Source organism: Eutrigla gurnardus, assembly GCF_963514095.1.
Source record: "Eutrigla gurnardus genome assembly, chromosome: 22".
Lineage (NCBI taxonomy): Eukaryota > Metazoa > Chordata > Actinopteri > Perciformes > Triglidae > Eutrigla > Eutrigla gurnardus.
This window is the reverse complement of record NC_139933.1, coordinates 17,398,670-17,412,837: the sequence shown is the minus strand read 5'-3', so window position 1 is coordinate 17,412,837 and position 14,168 is coordinate 17,398,670. Positions and strand designations below refer to the sequence as shown.

Here is a 14,168-nt window from a genome sequence, read left to right as displayed (position 1 = left end):
GGCAATAAATAGATAAATAAGTGAATCTATAAATAAATGAATCTTTGAATGGATGGATGTGTCAGATTTTAGTTGGTGAGTAGAGATGAAACCAGCTGGTCGGCTCTCATCAGATGGGATTTCATTTCCTTCCTGATCAGCTCCCAGGCTTCAGCACTGTGGCCCTGCACACACAAGAACACCCTCGTCATTATCACATGATCCATACTGTCTGATCATACAAGATCTATAGGACCAGATCAATAATATCACATGTGACCCTAATCCTCCTCCGTACATTCACATTATTACACATATAAATGTTGTTACGGCACAGAATGCTGATATTATTATTGTTCTACATGAATGAAGAGTCAGTTGAGGAATGAGTGAATTATTGTTAGTCTTTTGTGCTGTCTATTGATTGACTGATCGATTGATTGGTTGATTGATTGATTGATTGATTGATTTACTGATCGATTGGTTGATTGATTGATTGCTTGATCTATTGCTTGATCGATTGATTGATCGATTGATTGGTCGATTGATTGGTCGATTGATTGACTGATTGGCTGATTGATTTATTGGCTGATTGATTTATTGGTTGATTGGTCTATTGATTGATTGATTGGTTGATTGGTTGATTGGTTGATTGATTGATTGATTGATTGATTGATTGATTGATTGATTAATTGATTGATTGATTGAATGACTGACTGACTCACCATTCGCTCCAGGACAGTTGAGAGTCTCTTGAAGTACATGTGCAGCTTCTTGTTCCTCTTATGGCCGTGGGTCCCGATCTAAACAAGTCACAAGCAAAGACTTGAAGGATATATTCTTCAGCTCTTCCACCCGTCGTGTATTCACAGAGCTGGAAACCCCACACGGCTCCTACCAGGCGTCTATACTCACACAGGAGTGAAGGCCATCGACCTGCTGGCTCACAACCATGAGGAAGTGCTCCTCTGTGGTCTCCTCCCATGATGCCGCGCTGTGATCCTCCTCGAACAGGGCGAACACCTCCTCCAGGACCTGGACTGTGAAACACAGTTTGTGCTCATCCTGGGAGAAGGAGGAGGAGTAGAAGGAGAAGAAGAAGAAGAAGAATTATTATTATTATTATTATTATTATTTATGGTTACGTGATTATCTCTATAAAACAAGTTGTCAGATAAAAGGAGATAAAATGCCATCATTTGTCTTGTGATGTTTCTTCCAAACGTTGAGGATGACTTACTGATGCTCTGGACGCCTGCTTGTACAGATCATTAGGGAAGTCAACGTCAGCATCTCCAGTGGTGTTAGTGGAGTTCTTAGCCTGCATCACACACACACACACACACACACACACACACACACACACACACACACACACACACACACACACACACACACACACACACACACAGCATGGAGTCAACAGACAGTCAAGTAAAGTCACTTTAAAGAATATCCGTAAAGAAGTGCACTCACCATCGCATCTATCAGATCCAAAGATTTTCCACTGAAGTGTGTGAATTTATGATCCATCCACCTGCAGCTCAGCGAGGAGGCTGCAGCGAGCACAGCGAGAGACAGGCACACAGACAACACCCCGTTCAGCATCTTCGCCTCCGCAAGAAGAAATAGACCCAAAGAAAGCACTTCGTCTGTGTGTGGAGCAGCTGTTGTGTTGGAGCGGAGGTGCAGCTCCTCGTTTATACCTGCGGACGGTCCTATTTCATTTTCCTAACACGCACCTGCGGAAAACACGCGGTGCTTGACTTTGACCACACGGTTAACTTGTCGGTTCACACATTTCACATTGGAATTAGTGTGAAAACATAATGGGAGGATGGAGCTATACAATAATGCAACATAATAATCATAAAAAAGCAAAACACAGCTCGCTATTGTCCGATATAGGAAACAGTCTGAGGACTAGCATTGGGATATGTTTAATGTTTTTATTTCTTGAATGGAATATGTCGCTAAATATGTCTTTAATTACTTTTATCAATTTTTAAGTACAATAATATTATTTCTTAAAATATGTTACCTTGTTTTGTATATTTGACAAAACAGTCTATGTGTTTGTGATGTTTCATGTATCCGGCAGGCTCCCCTCGATTACAGATTATCTATTTGTTGATATATTACCTCTTTATGGTTTCATTAAATGTACTCTGTGATATAAACTGTGAATTAGACTGCAACGTGCTAACATGGCATGACATTTATTTTTAGTGTGAATAAATGCTTTAAAAGAAATATGATCTATATTGTTGCATTAATTTCTCTTTATCTGATCAGTGAAAAACGAAGACATTGAAAATACAAATTAAAGAATCGATTGGTGCGATCGATGCGAAGGTGAGTCCCCTTCTTCGGTTCTCACGTTAAAAAGCCGCCACGTTCCCGTGAAGAACAACGTGAAATGTCACTGACGGACGCTCGTGAACGCGCGTCACAACGCAGGCCGCAGTCACGAGCCGCTTTCATTTTCTCCGGAACTTCCCGTTTTATGGCCCCAATAGTGGACACGCAGAAATCCCTGCTGTAGGCCTATCGATCAATGATTATAGGAACACGAACAGAGCTGATGATCAATTACAATCATTTAAGAATGATTTCTTTTTACATTGGAGATTTAAGACGCAAAACACTGTAAACAAACACATTTGAATCGAAGAATTCTTCTGAAACATGCCTGAAATTATTATCTCATCAACATTCGGTCGGTTCACACATTTCGGATTGGAATTAGCGTGCCGATTTAATAACCTATTCAACAGGGGATTGTGAAAACATTTAAATAACCTTCCTCCAACAAAGTATGGACAAACACACATTAATGTCATAGTTTACAATTAGATATTGGACATTCTGGGACTATTACAGGAATATTATGTCGATGAAAGAACAAATAAATTGTAGACACCCCAAATTAATTATCATATGAATTCATGTTTATGTGATAGTGATTTTAGGCATATTTAAGATGAATTCTTCGATTCAAATGTGTTTGTTTACAGTGTTTTGCGTCTTAAATCTCCAATGTAAAAATAAATAATTCTTAAATGATTGTAATTGATCATCAGCTCTGTTCGTGTTCCTATAATCATTGATCGATAGGCCTACAGCAGGGATTTCTGCGTGTCCACTATTGGGGCCATAAAACGGGAAGTTCCGGAGAAAATGAAAGCGGCTCGTGACTGCGGCCTGCGTTGTGACGCGCGTTCACGAGCGTCCGTCAGTGACATTTCACGTTGTTCTTCACGGGAACGTGGCGGCTTTTTAACGTGAGAACCGAAGAAGGGGACTCACCTTCGCATCGATCGCACCAATCGATTCTTTAATTTGTATTTTCAATGTCTTCGTTTTTCACTGATCAGATAAAGAGAAATTAATGCAACAATATAGATCATATTTCTTTTAAAGCATTTATTCACACTAAAAATAAATAAATGTCATGCCATGTTAGCACGTTGCAGTCTAATTCACAGTTTATATCACAGAGTACATTTAATGAAACCATAAAGTGGTAATATATCAACAAATAGAGAATAATCTGTAATCGAGGGGAGCCTGCCGGATACATGAAACATCACAAACACATAGACTGTTTTGTCAAATATACAAAACAAGGTAACATATTTTAAGAAATAATATTATTGTACTTAAAAATGGATAAAAGTAATTAAAGACATATTTAGCGACATATTCCATCCCAGAAATAAAAACATTAAACATATCCCAATGCTAGTCCTCAGACTGTTTCCTATATCGGACAAATAGCGAGCTGTGTTTTGCTTTTTTATGATTATTATGTGGCATTATTGTATAGCTCCATCCTCCCATTATGTTTTCACACTAATTCCAATGTGAAATGTGTGAACCGACAAGTTAACCGTGTGGTCAAAGTCAAGCACCGCGTGTTTTCCGCAGGTGCGTGTTAGGAAAATGAAATAGGAGCGTCCGCAGGTATAAACGAGGAGCTGCACCTCCGCTCCAACACAACAGCTGCTCCACTACACAAATCACTGTTTGCTCCACACACAGACGAAGTGCTTTCTTTGGGTCTATTTCTTCTTGCGGAGGCGAAGATGCTGAACGGGGTGTTGTCTGTGTGCCTGTCTCTCGCTGTGCTCGCTGCAGCCTCCTCGCTGAGCTGCAGGTGGATGGATCATAAATTCACACACTTCAGTGGAAAATCTTTGGATCTGATAGATGCGATGGTGAGTGCACTTCTTTACGGATATTCTTTAAAGTGACTTTACTTGACTGTCTGTTGACTCCATGCTGTGTGTGTGTGTGTGTGTGTGTGTGTGTGTGTGTGTGTGTGTGTGTGTATGTGTGTGTGTGTGTGTGATGCAGGCTAAGAACTCCACTAACACCACTGGAGATGCTGACGTTGACTTCCCTAATGATCTGTACAAGCAGGCGTCCAGAGCATCAGTAAGTCATCCTCAACGTTTGGAAGAAACATCACAAGACAAATGATGGCATTTTATCTCCTTTTATCTGACAACTTGTTTTACAGAGATAATCATGTAACCATAAATAATAATAATAATAATAATAATAATAATAATAATAATAATAATAATAATAATAATAATAATAATAATTCTTCTCCTCCTCCTCCTCCTCCTCCTCCTCCTCCTCCTCCTCCTTCCAGGAAAAGCACAAACTGTGTTTCACAGTCCAGGTCCTGGAGGAGGTGTTCGCCCTGTTCGAGGAGGATCACAGCGCGGCATCATGGGAGGAGACCACAGAGGAGCACTTCCTCATGGTTGTGAGCCAGCAGGTCGATGGCCTTCACTCCTGTGTGAGTATAGACGCCTGGTAGGAGCCGTGTGGGGTTTACAGCTCTGTGAATACACGACGGGTGGAAGAGCTGAAGAATATATCCTTCAAGTCTTTGCTTGTGACTTGTTTAGATCGGGACCCACGGCCATAAGAGGAACAAGAAGCTGCACATGTACTTCAAGAGACTCTCAACTGTCCTGGAGCGAATGGTGAGTCAGTCAGTCATTCAATCAATCAATCAATTAATCAATCAATCAATCAATCAATCAACCAATCAATCAATCAATCAATCAATCAATCAGCCAATCAAGCAAGCAAGCAATCAATAAATCAATCAGCCAATCAAACGATCAATAAATAAATCAATCAATCCAACAACCAATTATTAAATTGATAAATCAATCAATCAACCAATCAATCGATCAGTCAATCAATAGACAGCACAAAAGACTAACAACAATTCACTCATTCCTCAACTGACTCTTCATTCATGTAGAACAATAATAATATCAGCATTCTGTGCCGTAACAACATGTATATGTGTAATAATGTGAATGTACGGAGGAGGATTAGGGTCACATGTGATATTATTGATCTGGTCCTATAGATCTTGTATGATCAGACAGTATGGATCATGTGATAATGACGAGGGTGTTCTTGTGTGTGCAGGGCCACAGTGCTGAAGCCTGGGAGCTGATCAGGAAGGAAATGAAATCCCATCTGATGAGAGCCGACCAGCTGGTTTCATCTCTACTCACCAACTAAAATCTGACACATCCATCCATTCAAAGATTCATTTATTTATAGATTCACTTATTTATCTATTTATTGCCTATTTATGTACTAGATACATGGTTTATACTTAAATATATTAAATCATACGCATTGATGCATTAAGTTGATCTTTTTTACACCTGTAAAAGCCCTTAAAAACAAAACTTTCTCCATTCATATTATGTTACTTGCTTACATGCAGTCTATTTATTTTTGTATTTATTTTCTACATATTTATCTATTTATTTTTTAAATCATTGAGTTGTTATGTATTTGTCTATGATCAACATGCTTATTTCGTTTTTTACATTGCTTTCACATTCAAATATGTTTTTAATATATATTTTATATGATTCATGCAATATGTCAATAAAGCAAAAACAATCCAGAAAATGTTGATTCATTCTTTTTATTCCTGTTATATACAAGAGATGTGTTCAATTCATGTTTTCACGTCTAAATGTTATTTGCATAATTCACATATTATTAGCATTAACATAAAGATTAACTTACCATATTAAAAAATCGTAATTGTAATATCATTTGGGGAGTATCATGGAAATATGTTCACGGAAAGTTAGAATTCAAAGTAATGTAGACACATTTCTTTAGTTTTATTTTGGCACTTAAATGTGTCATTTTACTTGTTTGTTTTTATTGGTGAATTCTGTGTATTTATGTAGTTTGAATTCAGTATCTCCAGGGTACCTCCCTCCGCATGCTTTTATGTGCAGATGGTCTCAAATAAGTGCGGACATAAGACACTCCCCTCAACGTTGCCCTAGTTGGTTAGTCAAACATTGAACTAGTGGTGGCGCCAAAGCGTTCAATGAAGAGGCCTGGAAAATTGGTTTGAGCTATCGGGACAGTGTCTTGACTCCAGGTACCAAGTTTGGTTACGTTGAGTCAAAGCATCGGTGAGACGTCAGCCCACTTCCTGTTTGGTGGCTTCGCCGCCATTTTCAATTGCCTCCCACAGGAGAATAAACTTGAAATTGAAAAATCTTTGAAATAACTTTTGTGCGGATTGGTTTTAAGATCATCTGTGTCAAGTTTTGAGGGAATTGAACGAACTTTGTGACCCGTGAAGATTTTTAAAGCTTACTGAGATAATCCAATATGGCGGAGATCCAATATGGCCGAAACGGGCCATGTAGCATTGAACTTGGGTTGATCCAAGGCTCACAACGCTACCTTACTTGTGAAAATCAGATGCACGAGTCAAGGTCCACGTCAGGAATGCATGTCCAACTTTCAACCATTGGTGGCGCTAGAGTGTGGTAGAGAGTTCTGTTAATTGGTGAGAGTGATCATGGAACAGTCCCGAATCTGTGCACTGAATTTTATAACTTTTGACCAACCGGTTCAATTTTTCGGCCAAATTCTGACCCGTTGGTGGCGCTAGACGGCTGGGTTTAGAGGTCCGTAAATGAGTGTGAGCGGTCAGTACAGTGAAATTTCAGCACTTTTTACCAAGGCGTTCTATGGGCTGCCATAGACTTCAATGGCAGAGGAATAATAATAAGAAAACATAGAATCACTATAGGGTGTCTCGCAGCTTCGCTGCTTGACCCCAAATAATATAGAAGTGCATATAGATATGTAGCCTATAGAACTCAGGCAACTGAAATTAAGGTCTGAGTGGTGTTGTTTGTGTCCCTGTTGATTCAAACAGAGTCCTGATCCTCCACAGACAACAAGCGGCAAATAAGATGCTTCTTTTTCTTATGATTACAACATTTTATTTTAAATAAGAGTGAGGTTTCATATCCATTTACAGCTGACTCTGAGAGCAGACGAGTTCAACTTTTCTTTAAGCCTGAGAGAGAGAGAGAGAGGGGGGGGGGGGGGGGGGGAGTTTAATTCAGCTTTGATGCAGGATTCACGTTAAATACTCGTGTGTGGCTCAACACTAAACTATATGATAAAAAAAATAAAGTCAATTAAAATGAGTGTTTTAATATCTACAGGCTGTCTGGTCATGATGCTGCAGTGATGATGGCATATGAGTTTACAGCGCCCTCCATTGGTCAACACTGGAAACACAAGCTTTGTGCCCTCGTGTGTCTTTTTTAATTTCTTAGTCAAACACACAAGACATGCTGATTTTAATGTCAAACTAATGTCAATAATATTGTATCAATGAAAAACATGTTTAATGTAGTAAAACATGGAAAAGATACATTTCAACTTAAACACTGAAGTATTTAAATGAGTGTAAAAATGAGCTTGCCCGTCTGACTGCCTCACTCATGCAGGATGCTGATGGAGGCACACATGTGGAGATCCAGACCAGCGTGGTGTTCATGGTGGAGATGATGATCCTGTTTCCTGGGACTAAAAGCCTGCAGCCGACTCTGCACATGCAGAACAAGACATGGATGAGACTTCAAAACAAACAAGTGTTGACACGGCCACATGACAAGAGACAGTCGAGCACCACACGCTGCTTCAACTTGCATTAGATTAAATGACATTTTGAAAAGTGGGCCGAAGTGTGCTATCTCAGGTCCTAGCTTTAGCTGCATTCTTGGTCACTTAATCTGTCTAGAGGTCAGTGATGGGAATAAAGGCGTTATAAGTAGCGGCGTTAGTAACGAGTAATCTAATTGATTACTCATCTCATTATTATAACGCCGTTATCGTTACTGCCAAAACCTGTGTCGCGTTACTTCACTGAAGGCAGAAAAAAACAGATCGCTGTAGTAAACAGAGACACGTCAAGCACTAGGACCAAGCGGAAAACGGCCGCTCAAGCTGAAGCCTGTTTCCCTTAGTTTAGACCGCCCACAAGCTCCTCGATTGGCTCTGCCGTTTCTTGTGTGATTGGCCGTCCCCGCTGTCACTCCGTCTTGCTTGCACACCGACAGGTCTGCTAGTCTGCGGTCAGGAGTCCGCTACTGGAAATTGGGAGTTTGTTCTGCCTGGTTCACGTCAGCTAGAAGGATTGTAATATCAGAGGTTTCTTTTACATTAACGTTTCGGTGTCCGTGTGCGTATGTGCGCGCGTGCGTGTGTGTGTTTGGTAATTAGACGAAGCCAGGATGTCTAAAAAAAGAAAAGTGGATTTAAGAGACTTCACCCATCCTGCAACACCTTCACTGGCTCCCAATAAAGCAGCATATCCACTTCAAGATCCTCCTCATCATTTACAAAGCTCTCAATAATCTGATCAATAAAATGTATTATTATTATTGTTGTTATTATTACTATTGGATTAGAATTGGTTGATAATGTTTTGCTACATGCTTTTCCAAAAGATATATTGTGTTATATTTATCAATCCACTCTATAAGCATAGTAATTATAATATCTCCACTAAAATGGTTTAGATTTGTGCACTGTGGATTTCTGTTTGTGATGTATTGAGTATCCATTTCATTATAATACTCAGATTTATCATAAATAATTGAACACGCACATATATTTGAACTTCCGTCAAAGAGGGAGATGGGGTCCAAATTATTTGACACATCAGTATTTAAAAATTATTTGAAAGTAACGCAATAGTTACTTTCCAAAGTAACTAGTTACTTTTAGAATTTGTAACTCAGTAACTACTTTAGTTACTTTCTGGGAGAAGTAACTAGTACTTTAACTAGTTACTTTTTTAGAGTAACTTGCCCAACACTGGTGGTGACTGGGAAGCAGGTGGATTTAATTAAGGACATACTTGTGACCTTGATGTTGCTCATATCCTCCTCACAAGTGTGCACCCTCATCAGGAGTCATAGGTCTGGAAAGGCTGTCCTTTTAGTGACAGTGAGGGCTCACACTGTCACATCACCTCCCCCCTCTCCGGTGGCTGTGAGCTCAGGAAGACGTGACAAATAATCTGCCAGGACATTCGTCTTTCCAGCTCAGTAGGGGATGTTAAAACAATAGGGCTGCAGAGCCAAGTACCAACTTGTGACACGGGAGTTTTTATCCTTCATAGAGTTGATCCAGCTCAAGGCCCGGTGGTCCGTTTCCAGGTCAAAGGTCCTTCCCAGAAGATAATAGCGTAGGCTGTCCAATGCCCACTTTATGGCAAGGCATTGTTTTTCTACAGCCGAGTACCTGGTTTCTCTGGGCTGCAATTTACGGCTTAAATAGAGAAGTGGTTGTTCCTCATCCTATTCTCCTTGTGCTAGGACAGCGCCAAGACCCACACCTGAGGCATCAACTTGAACAAGGAATCTCTGGGTGAAATCCGGGCTTTGCAGGACAGGTGGTGAGCACAGAATAGCCTTAAGGTTATTGAAAGCGGCTTCGCATTCTACAGGCCATTTCACTGGATTGGAGGCATTTTTTAGGGTCAAGTTGACAAGAGGAGCTGCAATGGTGGAGAAGTGAGGCAAGAACCTTCTGTACCAGCCCGTTAGGCCCAAGAACGAGCGGACCTGTTTCTTCGTTCGGGGTCTGGGGCTGGTTTTGGCGCGTTAATCGAGTTAAGCTAACGAGAGGTTAGCGACCGATCTTGGGAGTACTTATCTGACAAGATGTACCGGGGGTCGGCACCAAGTCCAGACGGGCTGACCAGATTGGACGTAGGGGCCAATCACCCTTTCAGTGAATATCCGGAAAATGATATTTCATTGAAAGGTCCTAACTGACTGAGCGCAGTTAAACTTTTATTCTATTTTATCCAGAATCTACTTAACGGCAGACGTGAACGCGTTAATAGAGCTAACGAGGCAGTAGCACCCGATCTCAAGAGTACTGATCTGACAATAGAGGTACCAGGGGTCGGCACCAAGTCCAGACGGGCTGACCAGATTGGACGTAGGGGCCAATCACCCTTTCAATGAATATCTGGAAAATGATATCTCATTGAAAGGGCCCAACTGACTGAGCGCAGTTAAAAGTTTCTATTTTATTTTGTTTGTTTATTAGGATCCGGATCGGGCTACAGCTATTTTTACGGCTGTGGTCCACATTAGAAATTGTGTGTGGTATCACAGAATCTCTGGGTACTTTCTGGTAAGACTTGTTGAAATGATTTACCATGGGTAAGAATCAAAGTAAACTAAGGGGTCCAAAATTTTATATGAGGGGTGCGCAAAGACCATGTGTGACAAGCATGGAGAAGGAACATGTGAGTATCTGGAGGTTTGGGAGCAGTATTGTACAGGGACATACAAAAGAATTAACATAGCGGGGGGTGGGGAACTAAAAACCCAGTGTGCTAATTTTTCCCACAGGCAGAGTACACCAGGACCTGGACTGTTTCTTTCGCGAAGCACGGCCTCCTCCTCCCTACACACCTCCTGAAGCTGCACCACAACAACTATTACCTGCGACAGCCGGACCCGAGTGATCGGACCTGCTGCACCTTTGCCCGATATGAATGCTCCAGCTATGCCAAATATGTAAGCAAGAACTGAGGAGAAAGCTGACAAGAAGAAGGCAAAGCTGGAAAATAGACTGCAAATGGCTCAACTGCAGGCCTATGAACGGAAACTACAACACTATCGGGGCAGAGGAAGACCAGGCAGACGGGGCAGGGCTCATGGATGGACATTTCAAAAACACCGCTCACCACGCCTGTCACCAGCGTGGGAGTTCACTGGATTAAAGACTGTCCCAAAGCAAAAAAAAAAAAAAAAAAACTCAGAAGAATGGCAATTCTGACCAGAGGACAGGAGTTTTAGTAACAAATCCAGGAACAAGAGGGAGAAGGACACATGGGAGAGGAGGTTGGTGACTAAGCAGAGAGATGGAACAGGGACTGGACATGGGTGAGCAAAACACACATACAAACACACACCAGAGAAAATAGGCATTTTCAGGGTGTCACTTTTGACCCAACTCCTCCTTTTGTATGAATACACATGGGATTTAAAGTGTGATCATCCTCACTCTGTTGTTCAACAGCTAATAACCTTTGCAATGCAAATCGTAAAGGGGGGGAGGTTACACACGGATACATTGACGATTAACATTGCACTGAATGCATCACACTCACAGCTGATGAAGATTTTGAGACACAATGGCTTAAGGCGGGCTCACACCGGACCGAAAATCGGCGTCTTTGAGAGAGTCGGCGTCCATGACATGAGTCTCCTTGGTGTGGTCGCTCGAATCGGCCCACGTCGGCGTTCATTTCAGCCGATTCAAATGTGTAATCTGCCATTCGAGTCGGTCATTCTTTTACCATTCTGATTGGTGGAGGCTAGCAGCTTGACTAGCGAATCAGTGAAGCCCAGAAGTGACGATGGTAAACATACCAGATAACCAGTGGAATCGAAGAAGGTGGTCTAGAGAGGACCGCCTACTTCCGGTTTTCGTGTTTTTTGGCCCACAATACAGATTAGCGCCGCCTGTTGTTTTGGAGACATTACATCTCGCGCAAGCGCGGAACGTATGGCGTCGGCTGTAATTCCGTAGGTGTGAACTGCCCATGTCGTTGTTCGAGTCGGCCATATTAAGTAGCCGACGCCGAATTTACCGACGCGAGTCGGGCAGTTCTTCCGGTGTGTACACAGCTTTAGAGGATATGAGTCAGATTTGTTAACTGGTGATCATTTATTTTGGGGTAGCTCCAGTATTTGGATTGCTCATGGAGCATGGAGTTGTCGCATGTCCAGATTCACCTTGTTGCACACCTATCTTTCCAGTAAAAAGACACCTCAAGAAAAACCACCAGCGGTCTTGCAATTTGTTTGGGGTATGAGAGCAGAGAACAACGCGGTTTATGCCAGAGCTCCATTGGTTTCTGATCCACACACAATTATGTCACAGGTCGTTCTTGGACACACACCAGAGCCGCGATGGGCTACTGAGACAAAAGGTCTTTAAACATCCTTGCAAGAGTAAAATTATGCAGTAGGTCGACAATTCACTTTGGTTTTCAGAAAGTGAACAGGCACTGTGACACAGTGGCACTGCTAAAGTTGTTAGCAGCACAAGGCCACAAAGTCAGCCTCTCAAAATTGTAGTAGGTGAAACAGGAAGTAACTTTCCTAGGCCACATTATTTCCCATAAAGTTTTAAAAGAAAAAAAAAACTAACCGATAATCGGATCCAAGCCATCTTTAAAATTATGCTGAGATGGCACAGCCTCTGCAGAGCATGACACATGATCATGGACATTGACTGACAAACACACGGACTTGGACAACGACGGACATGCCAGCTTTGTTTAGCTTGTACAAACCCTGACTGCCCCGACCTTGGGCTGACCCAACCCAGAGCAACCTTTTGACACAGACTGTAAAAAGAAAGAATGAATGTCATCGCTAAATCTTTTTGTTCCTCAGGTAGTTGCATCCATCCTCCTGGAGTGGAGAATGAGCCACATCACTCCAGCACAGATGATGCATTACCATAATGTTTTGCTCTCACTCCCTAATGTCACTATAACCTGATGCATTGTACTTAACCAGCAAGCCTTTTGTCTACAGCAGTGGATGGTGAGCCACACGACTGCATGGTGGCAATTGTGGAAGCCTGCTCACCACGACCCATTCAGATAACACCTCCTCTCTCCTCCAAAGGAAAACCTGGGTTTGCAAAGATGTTTGTATCAGTGCCTGGCTAGATAGAAACAGCTGACAGTTCCTAGTGTACACAGGACTTCTCTAACCACTCACAAACATTTTGTTCTAAAGTTTTCTTTTCCCAAAGTGCTTAGTGTGCCTCAGACCCATGTCGGGAGAAGACAAGGAATCCAGCCATCTTATGCTATGCTTGACTACTGCATTCACCTCTCCAACTCTCAAGTCTGTCCACACACAGGTCAGAGCAGCCCTACCAACCCCCTTGCAAGGACCACTACAGCCTGGAGACTGGGTGGTGATAAAAGACTTCGCTGACGTTGCTGGAGGGAACCACGCTGGACAGGACCATTTCTGATACTCCTGGTAACCAACTCAGCAGTGAAGATAGCAGAAAGAGCCACGTGGGTCCACGCCAGCCACTGCAGGAAGGAGCCACCACTCAAGGCAGAGATCCGGACGGGGGGAACAGACCCGCAACCCTACGAGGACGAGAAGAAGAAGACCCAGCAAAAAACCACAGGAACGACTGCTGTGATGCCGACGGACAACAATGGCTGTGTGACCAACTTGGTCCGTGGGGAACAGTGGTGGTCCAGTTTTCCACCCATCTTGATGGTGCTCTGTACACTCCTGCGGACCGGCATTTGTGCTCCGACGTGCATAACAACACCGACGAAGCAGGAAGATAGTTGAGCAGTACGTTCAGCTCTGCACCACGGCTTGGGAGATAAGAAGGAACACTCTTGAAGAGGAAGAAAACAGGATCCCGATCATTGAGCAATCGTATCACCTGACCGAAAGAAATAAAATTGTATAACACGTAATACAAATCTGGCAACTTATATTAGTAACGATTTAGATTTCTGTAACCCCAATGTGATCCTTTTATGACAGTACCTATTGATTGTTGATTTAATTGTTTGATTTACAAATTAATCAAAAGGGGGGAATGTGAGGGAAATTCCTATTTAATCATGTATTTTTGTGGGCAAATGGCTGTCTGTCCTCAATGCGTATTGCAGGACCATTTGCCACCAGGGGCGTCACCAAACAAGCCCTTTGATGCAGGATAAGACAATGACCCTTTGATCAAACACAACATCTGGGGACACCTGGGGAGGGAGGGCTGCAGGATGTCAG

General features: G+C 42.2%; 2 protein-coding genes across 2 annotated transcripts; one reads left to right on the top strand and one right to left on the bottom strand.

Annotated features, from left to right (window-relative positions):
- Positions 1-68: 68 nt before the first annotated feature.
- On the bottom strand, positions 69-1,587 carry LOC311008557 (interferon a3-like; the record flags this gene model as incomplete). Its single annotated transcript, XM_084002259.1, has 4 exons — positions 69-164; positions 705-782; positions 895-1,044; positions 1,456-1,587. The coding sequence occupies 4 exons, from the start codon at positions 1,585-1,587 to the stop codon at positions 69-71; spliced, it is 456 nt and encodes a 151-aa protein (XP_083858385.1).
- Positions 1,588-4,067: 2,480 nt separating this feature from the next.
- Positions 4,068-5,538, top strand: LOC311008556 (interferon a3-like; the record flags this gene model as incomplete). Its single annotated transcript, XM_084002258.1, has 4 exons — positions 4,068-4,199; positions 4,643-4,792; positions 4,905-4,982; positions 5,443-5,538. The coding sequence occupies 4 exons, from the start codon at positions 4,068-4,070 to the stop codon at positions 5,536-5,538; spliced, it is 456 nt and encodes a 151-aa protein (XP_083858384.1).
- Positions 5,539-14,168: the final 8,630 nt, after the last annotated feature.